The following is a 13517-nucleotide window of genomic DNA, read 5'->3' as shown; positions in this document are numbered from 1 at the left end:
GTTTAGAGTACAGTGAGGGTTGGCGGGGTTTTTTTGGTTGCAGTAAACTTTTTAAGGAATGTTATTGCGATTTTGTAGAATTATTTTAATACTAAATGAGATATTTTTTTATTGAAGATTATGGAGGAACTAAAAAATATAGATAACTTTATGGAATGTTTAGATGATATATTATTTATCTGTAAAAACCAAACGTTTATGTTTAATATTGATGTTCAAGGAATTACTATTCTGGAATTGCATAACTAATTTATTGCCCGGTGCACAGACGTTTTGCGATTCCTGTTAATTTTAACAGGATCGCAATTTAGCGAGCTGTTTATTTTGCGATCCTCGCAACCGAAATCGCGGTGCAGAGACGTTTTAGCGATTCCTGTTAATCGGCGACGCTGTAATTTTTCCGAATTTTTATACCCAAGTCACGGACCAATAGGAGAGCTCGAGTTTTGACGCAAAAAGCAATCACGTGGTTATGGTTGGCTCTTCTAATTAATAATTTTCTTACTCTAATTTTATTATTAGTTTTTATAATTTTTATAGTTAAATCCGTTATTTTATTAAAATATATTTATATAATATAGCCACGAAGGGAAAGCAAATCAGTTTCTGAAGAATGAGAGGTTATCCAAAATCTTTTTTAAAGCCATAAAATAGTGCATGAAAATGTTTTTTTCTGATTATATAATTTTCTTACTCTTATTATTGCATTTATTACACAGTTTAATGGTTTTTTTATTTTAAAAATATATTTTTATAAAATGGTTTGGGCACCAATAAGATAACGAATGAAAATAAGATTAATTACTATTATAAGTCAACATTTTCCGAAAAGAATTCTCTGTTAGAAAATGAGCCATATCATATGGTTTTTGGGAATATATTTATTTCAAAACTTAGCTGATAGCAATTAAAATAAATCTAGTTATAAAATAAATAAAAAAACAGCAATTTCACGAGTGTACAAAAATTGGTAATTGTCTAAAACAATTTATAGCTAAATATATTGATCACACGTAAAACAATGGTCCTGCTTTTTGATATAAGTTGTTGTTCTACCTAATTATCTGGCATTTACATAGCCTAGTCAAGGTATAAATTGTAAGAAATGATATAAGCGTGGAAAATTAACTGACAAACACTTTTACGGTATTACATCAAATTGGCTCGGTAAGCTCTTGATGCATGCCAAATAAACTTGACTATTTCTATACATCTTTTATCGCAACTCCTAGTCTACCTGAGGAAAGGTTTCTTCTTAGTAGATGAGTTGGTATAAACGCTGGTTGATAGTTAAAGATCTTTGATACACTGAACCAATTCACCATGCCATTACTGACTCATTAGTTAAAACCCAGTGCATACACTACCAGCAAATAAGGATATATAAATAAACCAAGCATTAAAATTACACCCAAAGAAGTAATATATAAGATTCCCTATTATAATTTATTCTTACCTGTAAAGTTGCTAAGAGTGGCTGGCTTATTTTAGTGTTTCGTAAATCGTGATTGTGGTTAGGCCTTAATTGGCTCTGACAATAATTAATCCTTTTTGGTTGATGTATAGGTTCTTCTATATTTTTAGTTCGCTTGCCACTAACTGATTTCTTAATTGTTGATTCACGAGTCTGAAATGACTTATTTAAATTATCTTTTATATAAAAATTACATTGTGTTTCCTTATTAACACCACTGCCAACTCGGTAGATTCCCGCCATTTTATTTTTAATAAAAAAATCCTCCGATGTCGACCTCTGGTACTACTTTTATTTTAAAAAACGTCATGATTTTAAGAACGAATGAATAGCGACCGTAGTGACGCGCGGTTTTTGAACTGTCGCGGAATGATGTATCATTAAAATAACATGGGCTCAATGGGAAGTTGAATACTTCCCCCGAAGGGGTTTATTATAAACTTCTGCTATTACCGTTAACCTCGAAGTTTAAATACATTCACTAGAAAGGTTAAGCAGACCACTCTAGAAGTTTGAACAACAACGTTAAAATATTAGGCGTTTTACTTTTCCCGTTTGTACTTCGGAGTCGAATATTTAGCAACTTCAAAACGACGCCAAATTTTATGTCAGCTTGCGTGAGATGTCGTAATATATTTTTAGTGTTTAAATAAAAATACTGATAATTATAATTTTTCAAATAAACAATTCGAGACAGTTGATTGTACTTCGACAAAAATCATACCCATACATGACGCCTGTTTTAGTATTGCTCACACCACGTTTTAAATTGTTCCTGTACCCTGGGTTAACGAATGGTGTGCAGTTTATTAAAATTCGATTGCAAACGTACTTGATTCCATTAGCTCAAGGTTTGTAAAATCGTGCTGGCACTGGCTTTAGCCGGCAAACTGAAATCGCGCGTAACAGATTTTGAAGAATGTTTCTTATCGAACGTCGAGGTACTCCCGACGTTGTTGTTCAAACTTCTCGAGCGCTTTGCTCAACCTCTCTAATTTTGGTTAAACTAAATCACTAACTATGTCTCATCTGAAAAAATTTGGGTCTCCACAAAGTAAATTTTGGTTTCAGCCAGCCCTGGTCTCAATACTTTAACTGTTTTTGGTAAATTCAGGGCAAAGTCATTAGTTAAGGGAAAATATGACTCGGCCTAATGGGTTCTACCAAGAGACATAGAAGAAAAGGAATAAGCCTCAACGCTACCTCCGTGTGCCATGAAAATTTCCAACTTCACCGTCATATTCTTTCCCCCCTTGCCCATGATTAATTTTGACCGGCGTATAACTTTGAAAATGCGTTATTCTTAGTTAATTAGGGTCGCTAAAAAACCGGTTTGAATTAGAGCAATATGATTGGCTCGCTGGTATAGGGGGTAAGAAGGAGGTTCGCGAAGTTCGAATTTATCTGGAAACCCATGGTAGAAATTGTATAGGGAGAGCTCTCGAGGCAGACTCTTTTTATTCTATCTCTATGTCTCTTGGTTCTACCATGTAAAAATTGGTCTCAAACTCGCATTTGGTCTCAAATTTGAGACGATCCCGTGCAGCTATATCACAACAGAAGCGACACGTTTCAAATATTTTGCTCACAGATCGCTGATAGTGTAGTGGAACTTACTCGATGTACTCGTAACAAAGCCCTCACTGCAGGGTGGCGAATTATATATTAATTTTATATCCGACATACTAATACCAGATACCTTATTCTGCAACATGTTTTTGAGTGCCCTTTATAATGTTAGATTATGCTATGGAAAAGATACACTCTAATTTGAATTTCCCGGTTACGGTATTTCAAATTGAAATAGGCGCTTTAATAAAACATCTTCAAGGAAGTTAAAGGTGAAAAGTTCGAAGTTGTTTTATTGAAGCGGCTATTAGCAGTAATAATTTTGAATGTCTTTGCCAAAACTAAAATAAACTCCTCGACTTTTTAGTTTTATGGTAGATTGAATATGTCATTAAATATTCGATGTTTCTTAGTGGCGTGTATGTTTATCGCCGGAGTTCAGGGCCAAAATATCATCAGAGAATTTGATTTCGTCATCGGTAAGAATGGACACTCTTTCTTCATTTTAAACATTTAACTACCAATTATTCTGACACTCTAAAGTTTCATTCTAATGACGTTAAATTGTTAATATCGTTTGAAGGCTATTCAAAGTGTCATAATACAGGGTGATAGGGTTAAGTATGTCATAAATTTTAGGACGTGGTCTTTGGGTCCTAATTACTCAAAAATTGCCTATGAACATGGGTTTTAAAATGCTTTCTTTCAGAGTCTTACGGCCACAAAAACCGGGCCCAAAACAACGAAATAGCCAGTAATGTGAAGTTCGGTATCTGCCTTGAACCCGGTAAAATATTCATAATATTTTGTATATAATTAAGTTCTAATTGCATTTCATATTATTGTATTGTATTTCATTTTGTTGTTATTTCATTTTTGTAATGTTTTGAGTGTACTTAAGTTCCATTTACTTCTGATATCCTGTATTGAGTATTTTTCCATTTTTTGTATCATTAGAAATTATATTTGTGGAGAAGCGCCTGTTTCAGTAGCCCCCTTCACACCCTTTCAGCGCGTGCCGCCTCCAAAGGGGGGACAGTGCTGTCTTAAGGATTTAGGGGGCCCTGGGCACTACGGGAAAATGGGGCCCCTTTTTAGTAGGCAGTATAGTATGAATTGGTCATATTATTTATTTTAAAGTTTATTGCAATCGAAATACTACAAAACGTTCAAAATCCCTTTACAAACATCTTTTCCTAGTTTTGCGCTCCGCAAACTCGCTAATAACTTCGGAAAATTCAATTTCTTGGAGCACATCTGATTCGATACTCATGAGCGACAAATTATTCAATCTGGACTGTTGCATGCATGCGCGATGTTCATTTTTACCTCTCCGAGGGGACAAAGTCCCCTAGAAGGGGTTATACAACGACCGTGTCTGTCTGTGGGTCTGTGGGTGGGTCTGTGGGTGGGTCTGTGTGTGGGTCTGTCTGTCTGTCAGGACTGCGAACGCGTTCGCATTTTCGGTGCAAAGTGTAATCACTGCGTACGCAGTTTCTCAAAGGGTTGGCAAAACCACCGTGTGACGGTGAGCGTTAACGGATGCATTTGCGGTTTGGTTTGGATGGTGTTTTTTCGCTCACCGTCGTGACGGTTTGGTGTATTACGTTTTTGTAATGTTTATGCGTAGGTTGTGAGTGTTGAATTTGTTGTGTTTGTGTTCTGATGGTTGTGCATGTTGAGTCTGTTGTGTTTATATGGGCGTTTTCTCTCCAACTTCTTCTTAATGACTTTGGGACGGACCGAGTGCTGAGTGTAATGCTACCTCTCAACGTCCAATGGCAGGGTTTCCACCAGTTGTACACGGTATTCGTCTTAGTATCAATTTGCGATCGCATCGGGCGGGATTTGAACCCGAGACCTCCTGATTGACAGGCGGACGTTCTACCACAGAACCACCGACACTTGTTACGCCTTATTGAAAATTAGACCTTCAGCTTTATCGGAAGCGTATTTAATAGAGTACGAAATTTTGGTTTAATTGAAATAGAATTGAAATTGAAATTATTGCATCGAAGAAATTCTAATTTAGCGATTTCTCATTTGATTAAAAACAAATGCGTCACCCAGGTTTCGAACCCGGGCCGTTCAGTTAGGCAGTCGAGCGCTCTACCACAGAACCAACGATAACTTCAAGCTACACTGCAAATAAGACACTCATTGTAAGCATTATAGTTAACAAAGTCCTGAATTTTTTTACGAATGAAATTGTGAAGGCCTAATGTGGTTTTTTTACGAAAAAATTATAAAGACTTAATCTTGTTTAATATAATAAGTTGCTTTATTTCAATTTGGTACTTTTGTTTAGTGTTTTTTTTAATGAATGGAGTTTAAGATTGTTTCTTCTATTATTTGACGTTTTATTTTTGCGGTTGTATATTTGTTTTATCTTTTATTCTTTTAAAATTATTTACTTCTTCCGCAAAATGGTTCATTTTTTGGAGGAACCTTTTTACTTATTTTTTGTGTATTAATGTTTTGAGAACCTTTACGTTTGGGAAAGGATAATTTTTGACGGAACCTTCAAAGTGTATACGTCGCATTTTCAAAAAATTTAATGGTCAAATCTTGTTTTAGCGCAGTCAGCAGATAAGATAAAGGGTAGAACCCGTTAGTTTTTTGTAATTTATTTAGTTTTTTTCAGTCGTATATTCTTATCTATTAGGTTTAGCGTATTGGTTTTCAAGCTTAATAATTCATTTATTAACAACATATCGAGTTGGTCTGGTTTTCAACTCGGTCGTAATTTATTTTAAACGTTTTCTCGGCTGATTAAGATGTTTAATGCAGTTCATCAATTGGGTTCGTTTGTGTTTATTTATAAAGAACCCTAACTATTCCCTCTACGGTCATTTATTGATATACGTTTAGTCAAGTGGCTTTCTGTGCTTTGTGAATGGTAAGTTTTTCGCTTCTTGTTAATAAGTTTTTTGTTGGTGTGGATATTTGGATATCTACGATTCCTAATGCAGTCATTGATATCCTGGGTGTGCGAGTCATTATATGATATGGGAAATTGGACGGTTTTGGTCTTTTTCATGCGGTATGTGTCACAACGTCAACAGGTTCCGATAGTCTACGAGTCGTCCACTACCAGATATCTACGGTATCTTGATCGGGCGATAGTTGAAATAAAATGAGCGTTAACTATGCGGCAAGTATTTCGTAAGCGACAAAAATACAAATACCCTCTGTAGATATTTCTTTCATTAAAATTGGCTTCGTATTATTTTTAACTGCTAAACTTGTACCGTAAATAGGGTTAAAGTCAATTGTGCATTGTTTTAGTACGTCTAACTCACTGTTGTAACTACTTAATTTATAATATTCTGAATAAATTAATCTCGGTTGTTTCGTCTCAATTATTTTAATTCAAATTAAAATTTTATACCGGGCGGGATTGAACCGGGATTACGTTATTAGTAAATAACTTTGAATTGGGGAGATATAACTTTGAGGGTCATCTCGAGAAATTATTACCACTAGGGACAATGCTTCCGAGGAGAGGTATATTTTGGCTTGCCAACTTGTTAATAAGCTTCAATTTAGAAAATGAGCGTTCTCCAGTGCAGTTCGCTACCATCAAAGATAAGAAGATTCGCAAAGCAATTTCAATGTTAGGGAATGTCGAATCCAAATTGTTGTTCTTAATCTTTGAATAAATGCTAGACATGGACACTGGAGCGGTAGAAGTATCTTTATCTTCTGTAATGTAATGTTTGAAATGCTGGCACTCCGATATTAGCTCAACTTCGACCACATCCTTATAGTAGTTTGAGCAAAGATTTCTACATTTCCGCGAAATTTCTTTCGAATTAATTTCGTTAAGTTTCACAAAAAAGCCAAACCAGTTATTAATATCTTCGTATGCCTTGCCTCGTGTTGTTAATCCTTCTATTAATCAGTCAATTAGAAGCAGGTATGTTACTACTTTAAACTTTTGGTTTCCACCATGAACTGTGTCACTTGCACCTCCTTCAAAGCGAGTTAAACGACGACTTCTTCGCTTTACACGTGTATTGCTGTCACTGTAGTCCGCCTCGGAAGCTCTCGACTTTGCCAGTTTTTCATATTCCTCGAATTTTTCTCTTAGATCTTGAACATAAGACTTTAAAGACTTGATGAAATTTACCACAACAGACACGTTTATGTCTACTTTCTGTACAGTTTTGCTTGTTTCATTAAACCGGCGAAGAATGTCGTGCCAAAGCATAGAGATAAATACTGTCTCTAATTTGTCCATTTTTATGCTAAGTGATTGAGCATCGTGTCTCGTATCTTTCGATTGATTGTCGTCATGGGCCAAATCATCAAGAGCAGCTTGAATTTTTTTATACCCTTTAGACAGTGCCCTAGTTGCATCAGCGTGAGCTGACCATCGTGTGTCACTTAATCGCTTAACGACCTTCTGGTTTGGTCCTAAAGAAGAAACCAATATGTTCCAGCGATGAGTAGACAGTGCAAAGAATACGTACAAACGTTGTACAAAGTCAAAGTGCGAGACGATTTGCCAGCAGCACTCAACAGCTTTAACACCATCAAGATTCAAAGAATGTCCTGCACAAGGAACGTAGACAGCAAACTCGTTAACCTCTTTAAGCCTGGCTTGCAAACCAGAATATCGACCTGCCATATTTGAAGCGTTATCGTATGACTGGCCACGACAGTCTAATAAGGAAATAACTTTCTGTTTCAAGAAATTTACCACGACGTCTGCTAAATACTCAGCACCATGCCCTAGTATAGGTATAAATTCCAAAAACCGCTCCACAGGTGCACTATCCTTTACATATCGAACCGCAAAACTCAATTGATCTACATGGGATATATCTGGTGTAGAATCCACAGAGATTGAGTAATATTTTGCTTTGCGCAGTTCAGACATTATTACGGACAATACTTTCTCCCCCATTATATTAATAAATTCTCCACAAATATTGGCTGATAGATACGAAGGTGTTCCTTTTCCAGCATTTCCATATTTCTTGGTGTGCTCTTCAAGGAATGGATCGAACTGGCTTAGTAGCTCCAAGGTTCCTAAATTATTACCATTTTGAAGCGATCCAATATTTTGGTTGTCTCCTCTGAATGCTAGACCCCTTGAAGCCAAAAATTTCACCACAGCAACAATTATTTTTAAAACTTCCTGCCAATAAAGTTGTTCCTGGTGGATTTGTTTCACCAATCCAGAATCGATTCGACCAGATTATTTTGGTAGGTTGCAGTATGTTAACAGGCTTTTTCGATGCCCAGTACCATTTTCGTGCTCAGAAATTCGAGTAGATGAGTGCTTCCAGTCATGAAAACCAGTTGAGCTCAACGATGACTGTGGTTCTTGATTAGAAAATAATCAGCACACAAAACAAAACACTGATCCTATTGATGGTGAGTACAGCAGCCATTCACGATTAACAAATTCTTCGTTACGAAGCTCCCGTTTAAACGCAGCTTTTGTTAAGCCCCTTATAATCATTTTATCACCGGTTCCAAAAACACGGACAGAATTGGTGTAGTCACAGCCCTGATTTTGGCAAGTTGAAGGACCTTTACGAATCCAGTGAGAACGCAACTCATTGTCAATGGGTCCCCAAAGAGCTGGATCCGTTGAAAAGCACGATGATACGGTTAAAGACGTTGGTGGAATGGTATTTTCAGCTGGTATATTTAAAATATTTCCTTCACTGTCAGTCAGATCACCAGCTGCCACTAATTCAGTCGTGTTTAATTGAATTATTTCTTCTATATTTTGCGTCTGGGAAAGTGGAGAAGAACAGCAAGAACTCTCCACAGACGTTTTTGGAACGGATTCTGCAGACAGTGCAGTGAAAAAAGAAGACACTTTCGGTAACTTCGCGAGCTCTTTCTTATCTTTAGCCGCTTTCTTCCTCTTCTCAGAACCACTTGCGAAGGCACGTTTCATTTTATAATTTTTATTAATAGAAATAAATATATTACTTAAGAAACGTATTAATTTTAAATGAAAAATTATAAACTTTTCTATCACAAGAGGCTGACTATAAAGCTACGGTAGCGTGGTCCGCGGGGAAAGCTACTAGGCTATTTTACTATGTAATTTAGAGGTTTTTTGATTTTGTGGTAAAACTGGGTACGCGAAGTAAATTCAAAATATGCAATAACACAATACTAAGGTAGAAATGGTGAAAAACTAAACTTTATTAATTAGAAAATCTTTTGGGGGCCTCTGCGAGGCTCCCTTTAGGTGTGAGGCCCTGGGCACGTGCCCCTAATGCCTTAAGACGGCTCTGAGGGGGGACCCTTTGTCCAGCAACGGACGGTTAAGATTTCTGGCTTCTATTCCCGCGCCCCTTTGGTTTTCCAAACGTACGTGTGAAGGCGGACCAATATCCTGAACACAGGTTGCAAGTTTCCAAGCAACTAGAAATTTCCATTTTGGCCGATTTCGTCCCTTCGTGTAACGCGCGGGTTTTCTCCGAGGAGTGGGGTAGCTGGCTCGTTTTTAAAAAGGAGTTGTGGTATTTTTCCCGGACCGGAAGGTCAAGTTTGATCGCGCGCATTCGCGAAACGAAGTTTCAACTACTGCCCTTTAACGAGAAATATTGTAGTAGTTATTCCCTAATAAATCCAGTGTTATTGTTTAAATTTACCGTTGTCATGTTTTTTAATCTAGATTGTAGTAGTCGCTCACAACCCTGTTTAATCTTAAATTACTTTAGTTAAGTTCCTCTCTCCCCAAACCCCCGGTTATTTTTCAGTCGGTAACCGTTCGGGTTCGTAAGCTCTCCCACATTTTGGTGCCGAAACCCGGGACCCGCCTTTGGATGTTTTAATTTTGGACTAAATTTGTCGGACTGTAAGAACTGTTATTAATCATGTCGGACATTGATAAAGCAACAAAAGCGATTGAAGCAGAGATCAAGAAGAGAACGCCCGATGTAGATATCGTCGAAGAGAAGTTGATGCAACTGAAGGAGAAGGAGAGAAAACTAGTCGTATTGAACGACTAGATCCAGGAGCTGTTAGATGAATCGTTGGTCGAGTCAGAGGTTAACAAGACCGAGGAAGTCCACGATATAATCGTATCCTACAAGTTCAAGGCGACCAAACTAAGTCAGCGCGCCGCGGGAAAACCACCAAGCAAAGATGCCCACTATTCCAACGGCAGCGATGACCAAGATTCGTCGTGCGGCTCATCGTGCCGTTTCCAAGCGCCGCCAGTTCGATTACCATTATTGGAAATTAAGAAGTTTTCCGGAGATTCTTCACAATGGCAGGAATTTTGGAGCCAGTTTGACACAGTCATTCATCGTAGCGATATGGAGCCGTCAGTTAAGTTTACATATTTACGTTCTTATCTCGAAGGCAAACGACCAGCATAAACTATGAAACTGCAGTTAAAATTCTAGAAACTCAATTTGGTAGTAAAAACGCTATCATAGGAGCCCGCATGCATAATTTGCTAAAAATGTCAAAAGTTAAAGATTCAAGTGATATCGTTGCGCTACGGAACCTCTACGATCATTGCGAAATCCAAAACAGAAGCTTGGAAAATTTAGGTAAAACCACGAGTGCCTACAGCGCGTTACTTTCACCCGTTCTTATGGAGCTGATTCCCGAAGACATCGTAATCGCGTTTAGCCGGGAATTCGACGCGAACGCCGACTGTTACGTCGAGGACCTATGCAAATTCCTTTTACGCGACGTTTCCAGTCGCGAAAGAGCCGCCGCGCTAACCAGACCCAGAAAAACCGACAACGCTTCCAAAAGACACCATTCCGAAGTTAAAGGTAGCCAATCCCGCCCCGAACAGCGTCCGAAGGGCAGTTTCGCCGCTTTGAGTGTGACAACGGGTTCGAAGTTTTGCATGTTTTGCGACGCGACCGATCATTTCACTACGGAATGCGTGAAACACAGCCCAGAAGAGAGACGAGCGATCGTAATGCGTAAACGCCGATGTTTTAACTGTCTGCGAGAAGGTCATAGAGTTAGAGATTGTCGAGGAAGAGTTAAACAGTGCAAGTATTGCAAGCGGAAACATCATTTCACCCTTTGTGACTCGAGGGAAAGAGAAAAGGAACGCCAGACGATTCCTAAGTCCACGGAGAAACCCGAAGAGCCGCCGAAAAATCCACCTCCTGAAAGCGTACATTCCGCAATCTCGAGCGGGTCAGACGTCGTACTTCTTCAGACAGCCCTGGCCACCGTCAAAAGCCCCGACGCCCAAGACTCCAGTCAACTCCGCTGTTTGCTAGACACCGGAAGTCAATTATCGTTCATTAAGGATGAAGATTCGCGCCGCCTGCAATTAGAAGTTATCGGCGACGAACCACTTCGCATCAATCATTTCGGAAGCGATACTCCAATTAATTCCAAGAGACAGAAAGTACGCGTCGTATTGTGCAACATCCATGACCCTAACCGGTCAGTGTCAATCAAAGCTTTCGAAATCCCGAAAATATGCGGATCGGTAATTTCAGTCCCTAGTTGTGAAATCGTACAGAAAATGCGAAGTAAAGATTTAATTATGGCCGATTATCCAAATGTTCGTCGTCCTAACAACGAACACGCGTCGGTCGAAGTGTTAATCGGGTTTAACGCAAATATAAAATGGCCATAGACGAGAAATATAATTTAAGCAAGATCCCCATTAAGTTTTAGTCGAATATGAAAGTTATATGTAAAGAAATGTAGATTTCAGTGTTAAGCCTAGCCCCCAGGAATTCAACCAAGGGAGATAAGGAGAAGAAGTTTTATTTTCAGTTTGAGAAAGCACCCACGTGAAACCTTGAAACTATCATAAAATTTCCCAAAATAGCCATAGCTACGGTACTGACGCCGCAAAAGAACTTGGCGTTTTTGTAACTTCGACGGCAAGAAATCTTACAGTGAGCTTGTTAACAAGGCCCATTGAAAAGTAAAATAGCGCTTACTTAAGCGAAATAATGATAAATGATTAAATCGGAACATTATATTGTAAACTCGTTTGGTTGTTGAAGGTAATATATATATATATAATTAAGGGGGCCCATTTATTAACTTAGCCTCAATTCCCAAAATACCTGGCGCCACCACTGAGCACCGTCACTGCTGGCGGACAAATGTCCACCAACGTTTTTTAGACACACAGTTCAAGTAGGCCCCTCCACCCGGTCGGTACTTAATGCGAGTTACATAAAAGGTAGTTGTATCACAAAGGGAAAATAAATATGCATTCATTCGCCGCTCTGAATATATCTATCTTATCTAACTATAAAATTTATATCGAAGTTCGAATCGCTTAATCGGTTGAAGTTCAGTAGGAAAGTATTGCGACTTAGTCTTTTGAAGCGCGAGCTTTGAATTTTGGCCCGAGAAGTTAAATGGTCGTTACAATTATTTTATTTAACACATTTCAGTCGTGCTTCAATAACTGGTATAATTAGCAATTTTCTTGATGGATATGAACCATAAACTAATATTAAAACTTCTTACTATCATAGAAAAATAAGGTTTATTTAAATAAAAAATTGTTGTGATACTGTAGAATTATCTTTTAAGAATTTGCTATTCAATATGGAAAGAATTTTTGAGCTTTAAATGACTTGCACTTAATAAAAACTAAACTACTACCAGCTGATACTCTTAGCTTCAAGCTTGTTGGTTAGGGCCCTAACTACAAGTTTTTTAAGATAACGTTTTCTGACTAAAGTTAGGGAAACGATCCCGTCAAAATCGTATTTTATTGTTAGAGTGGCGCTCAAATAAATTAACTCAAACAGAGGCGAGTAAGTACCTGAACGCTTCATCTTTTAATTAAATCATTTGTAAAAAAAATTTACAATTTTTGAAATTGTAATAAATGATATAAAAAAGAATATATTTAAATACATAAAACGATGGCTTTCAAATTATTTTTATGAAATAACTAAGCAGGGTTGACACCATACCCGCGATACCTGGAAGTCAGGGAATTTGAATATGTCTCTCAAAGTTAGGGAAAGTCAAGGAATTTGTATATGGTTCTCAAAGTAAGGGAAAAGTCAGGGAATTTGGATCTGAAAAAACTGTGGCAACCCTGATTAAGAGTCTAAATGTTACCACAAGTAACATAATTACAATAAGATTATCAGTTAGGAAAAATTATCACCGAACTTATTTTCAAAACAATTACGCAATCAAGATTTAGTTCTCAGCACAGAGCCCCCTAGTGTCTAAGGATAAATAAACTACTACCAAGGACGATAACACGCTACTCATTTTAGGAAGCTAATGAGATACCGGGCTGATTTTATGTTTATTTATGTGTACTAGTCTCGAATCTGAATTGTCTGAATATGAATAAACATGAAAGTGACTAGGCTCGAAAGCTCAATGTGCGGTACTGGAATAGACTGGAAACTGACTTCTCTCGTAACTGATTTCACTCGAATCGGAATAGTTTTGTACAATCTTTTGGTGCTATTCACATTTGAGAATATTCAGCGGCCCCGAAATTAATTCCCTTTCAATCCGCGAT

The 13517-nt window shown here is 37.7% G+C and overlaps 2 protein-coding genes across 2 annotated transcripts; one reads left to right on the top strand and one right to left on the bottom strand.

Annotated features, from left to right (window-relative positions):
• Nucleotides 1-6944: 6944 nt before the first annotated feature.
• LOC149957368 (zinc finger MYM-type protein 1-like) lies at nt 6945-7928 on the bottom strand. Its single transcript, XM_090166995.1, has one exon. It carries the CDS (start codon nt 7926-7928, stop codon nt 6945-6947), a length of 984 nt encoding a protein of 327 aa, XP_090023121.1.
• A 1966-nt stretch (nt 7929-9894) lies between these two features.
• On the top strand, nt 9895-11639 carry LOC149957367 (uncharacterized). Its single transcript, XM_090166994.1, has 3 exons — nt 9895-10014; nt 10063-10310; nt 10385-11639. Exons 1-3 carry the CDS (start codon nt 9895-9897, stop codon nt 11637-11639), a joined length of 1623 nt encoding a protein of 540 aa, XP_090023120.1.
• Nucleotides 11640-13517: the final 1878 nt, after the last annotated feature.

The sequence above is a fragment of the Leiobunum rupestre genome, chromosome 2 (assembly GCF_980474605.1).
Source record: "Leiobunum rupestre chromosome 2, qqLeiRupe1.1.hap1, whole genome shotgun sequence".
NCBI lineage: Eukaryota > Metazoa > Arthropoda > Arachnida > Opiliones > Sclerosomatidae > Leiobunum > Leiobunum rupestre.
Note: the sequence above shows the minus strand (reverse complement) of the source record. Positions and strands in the feature narration are given on the sequence as shown.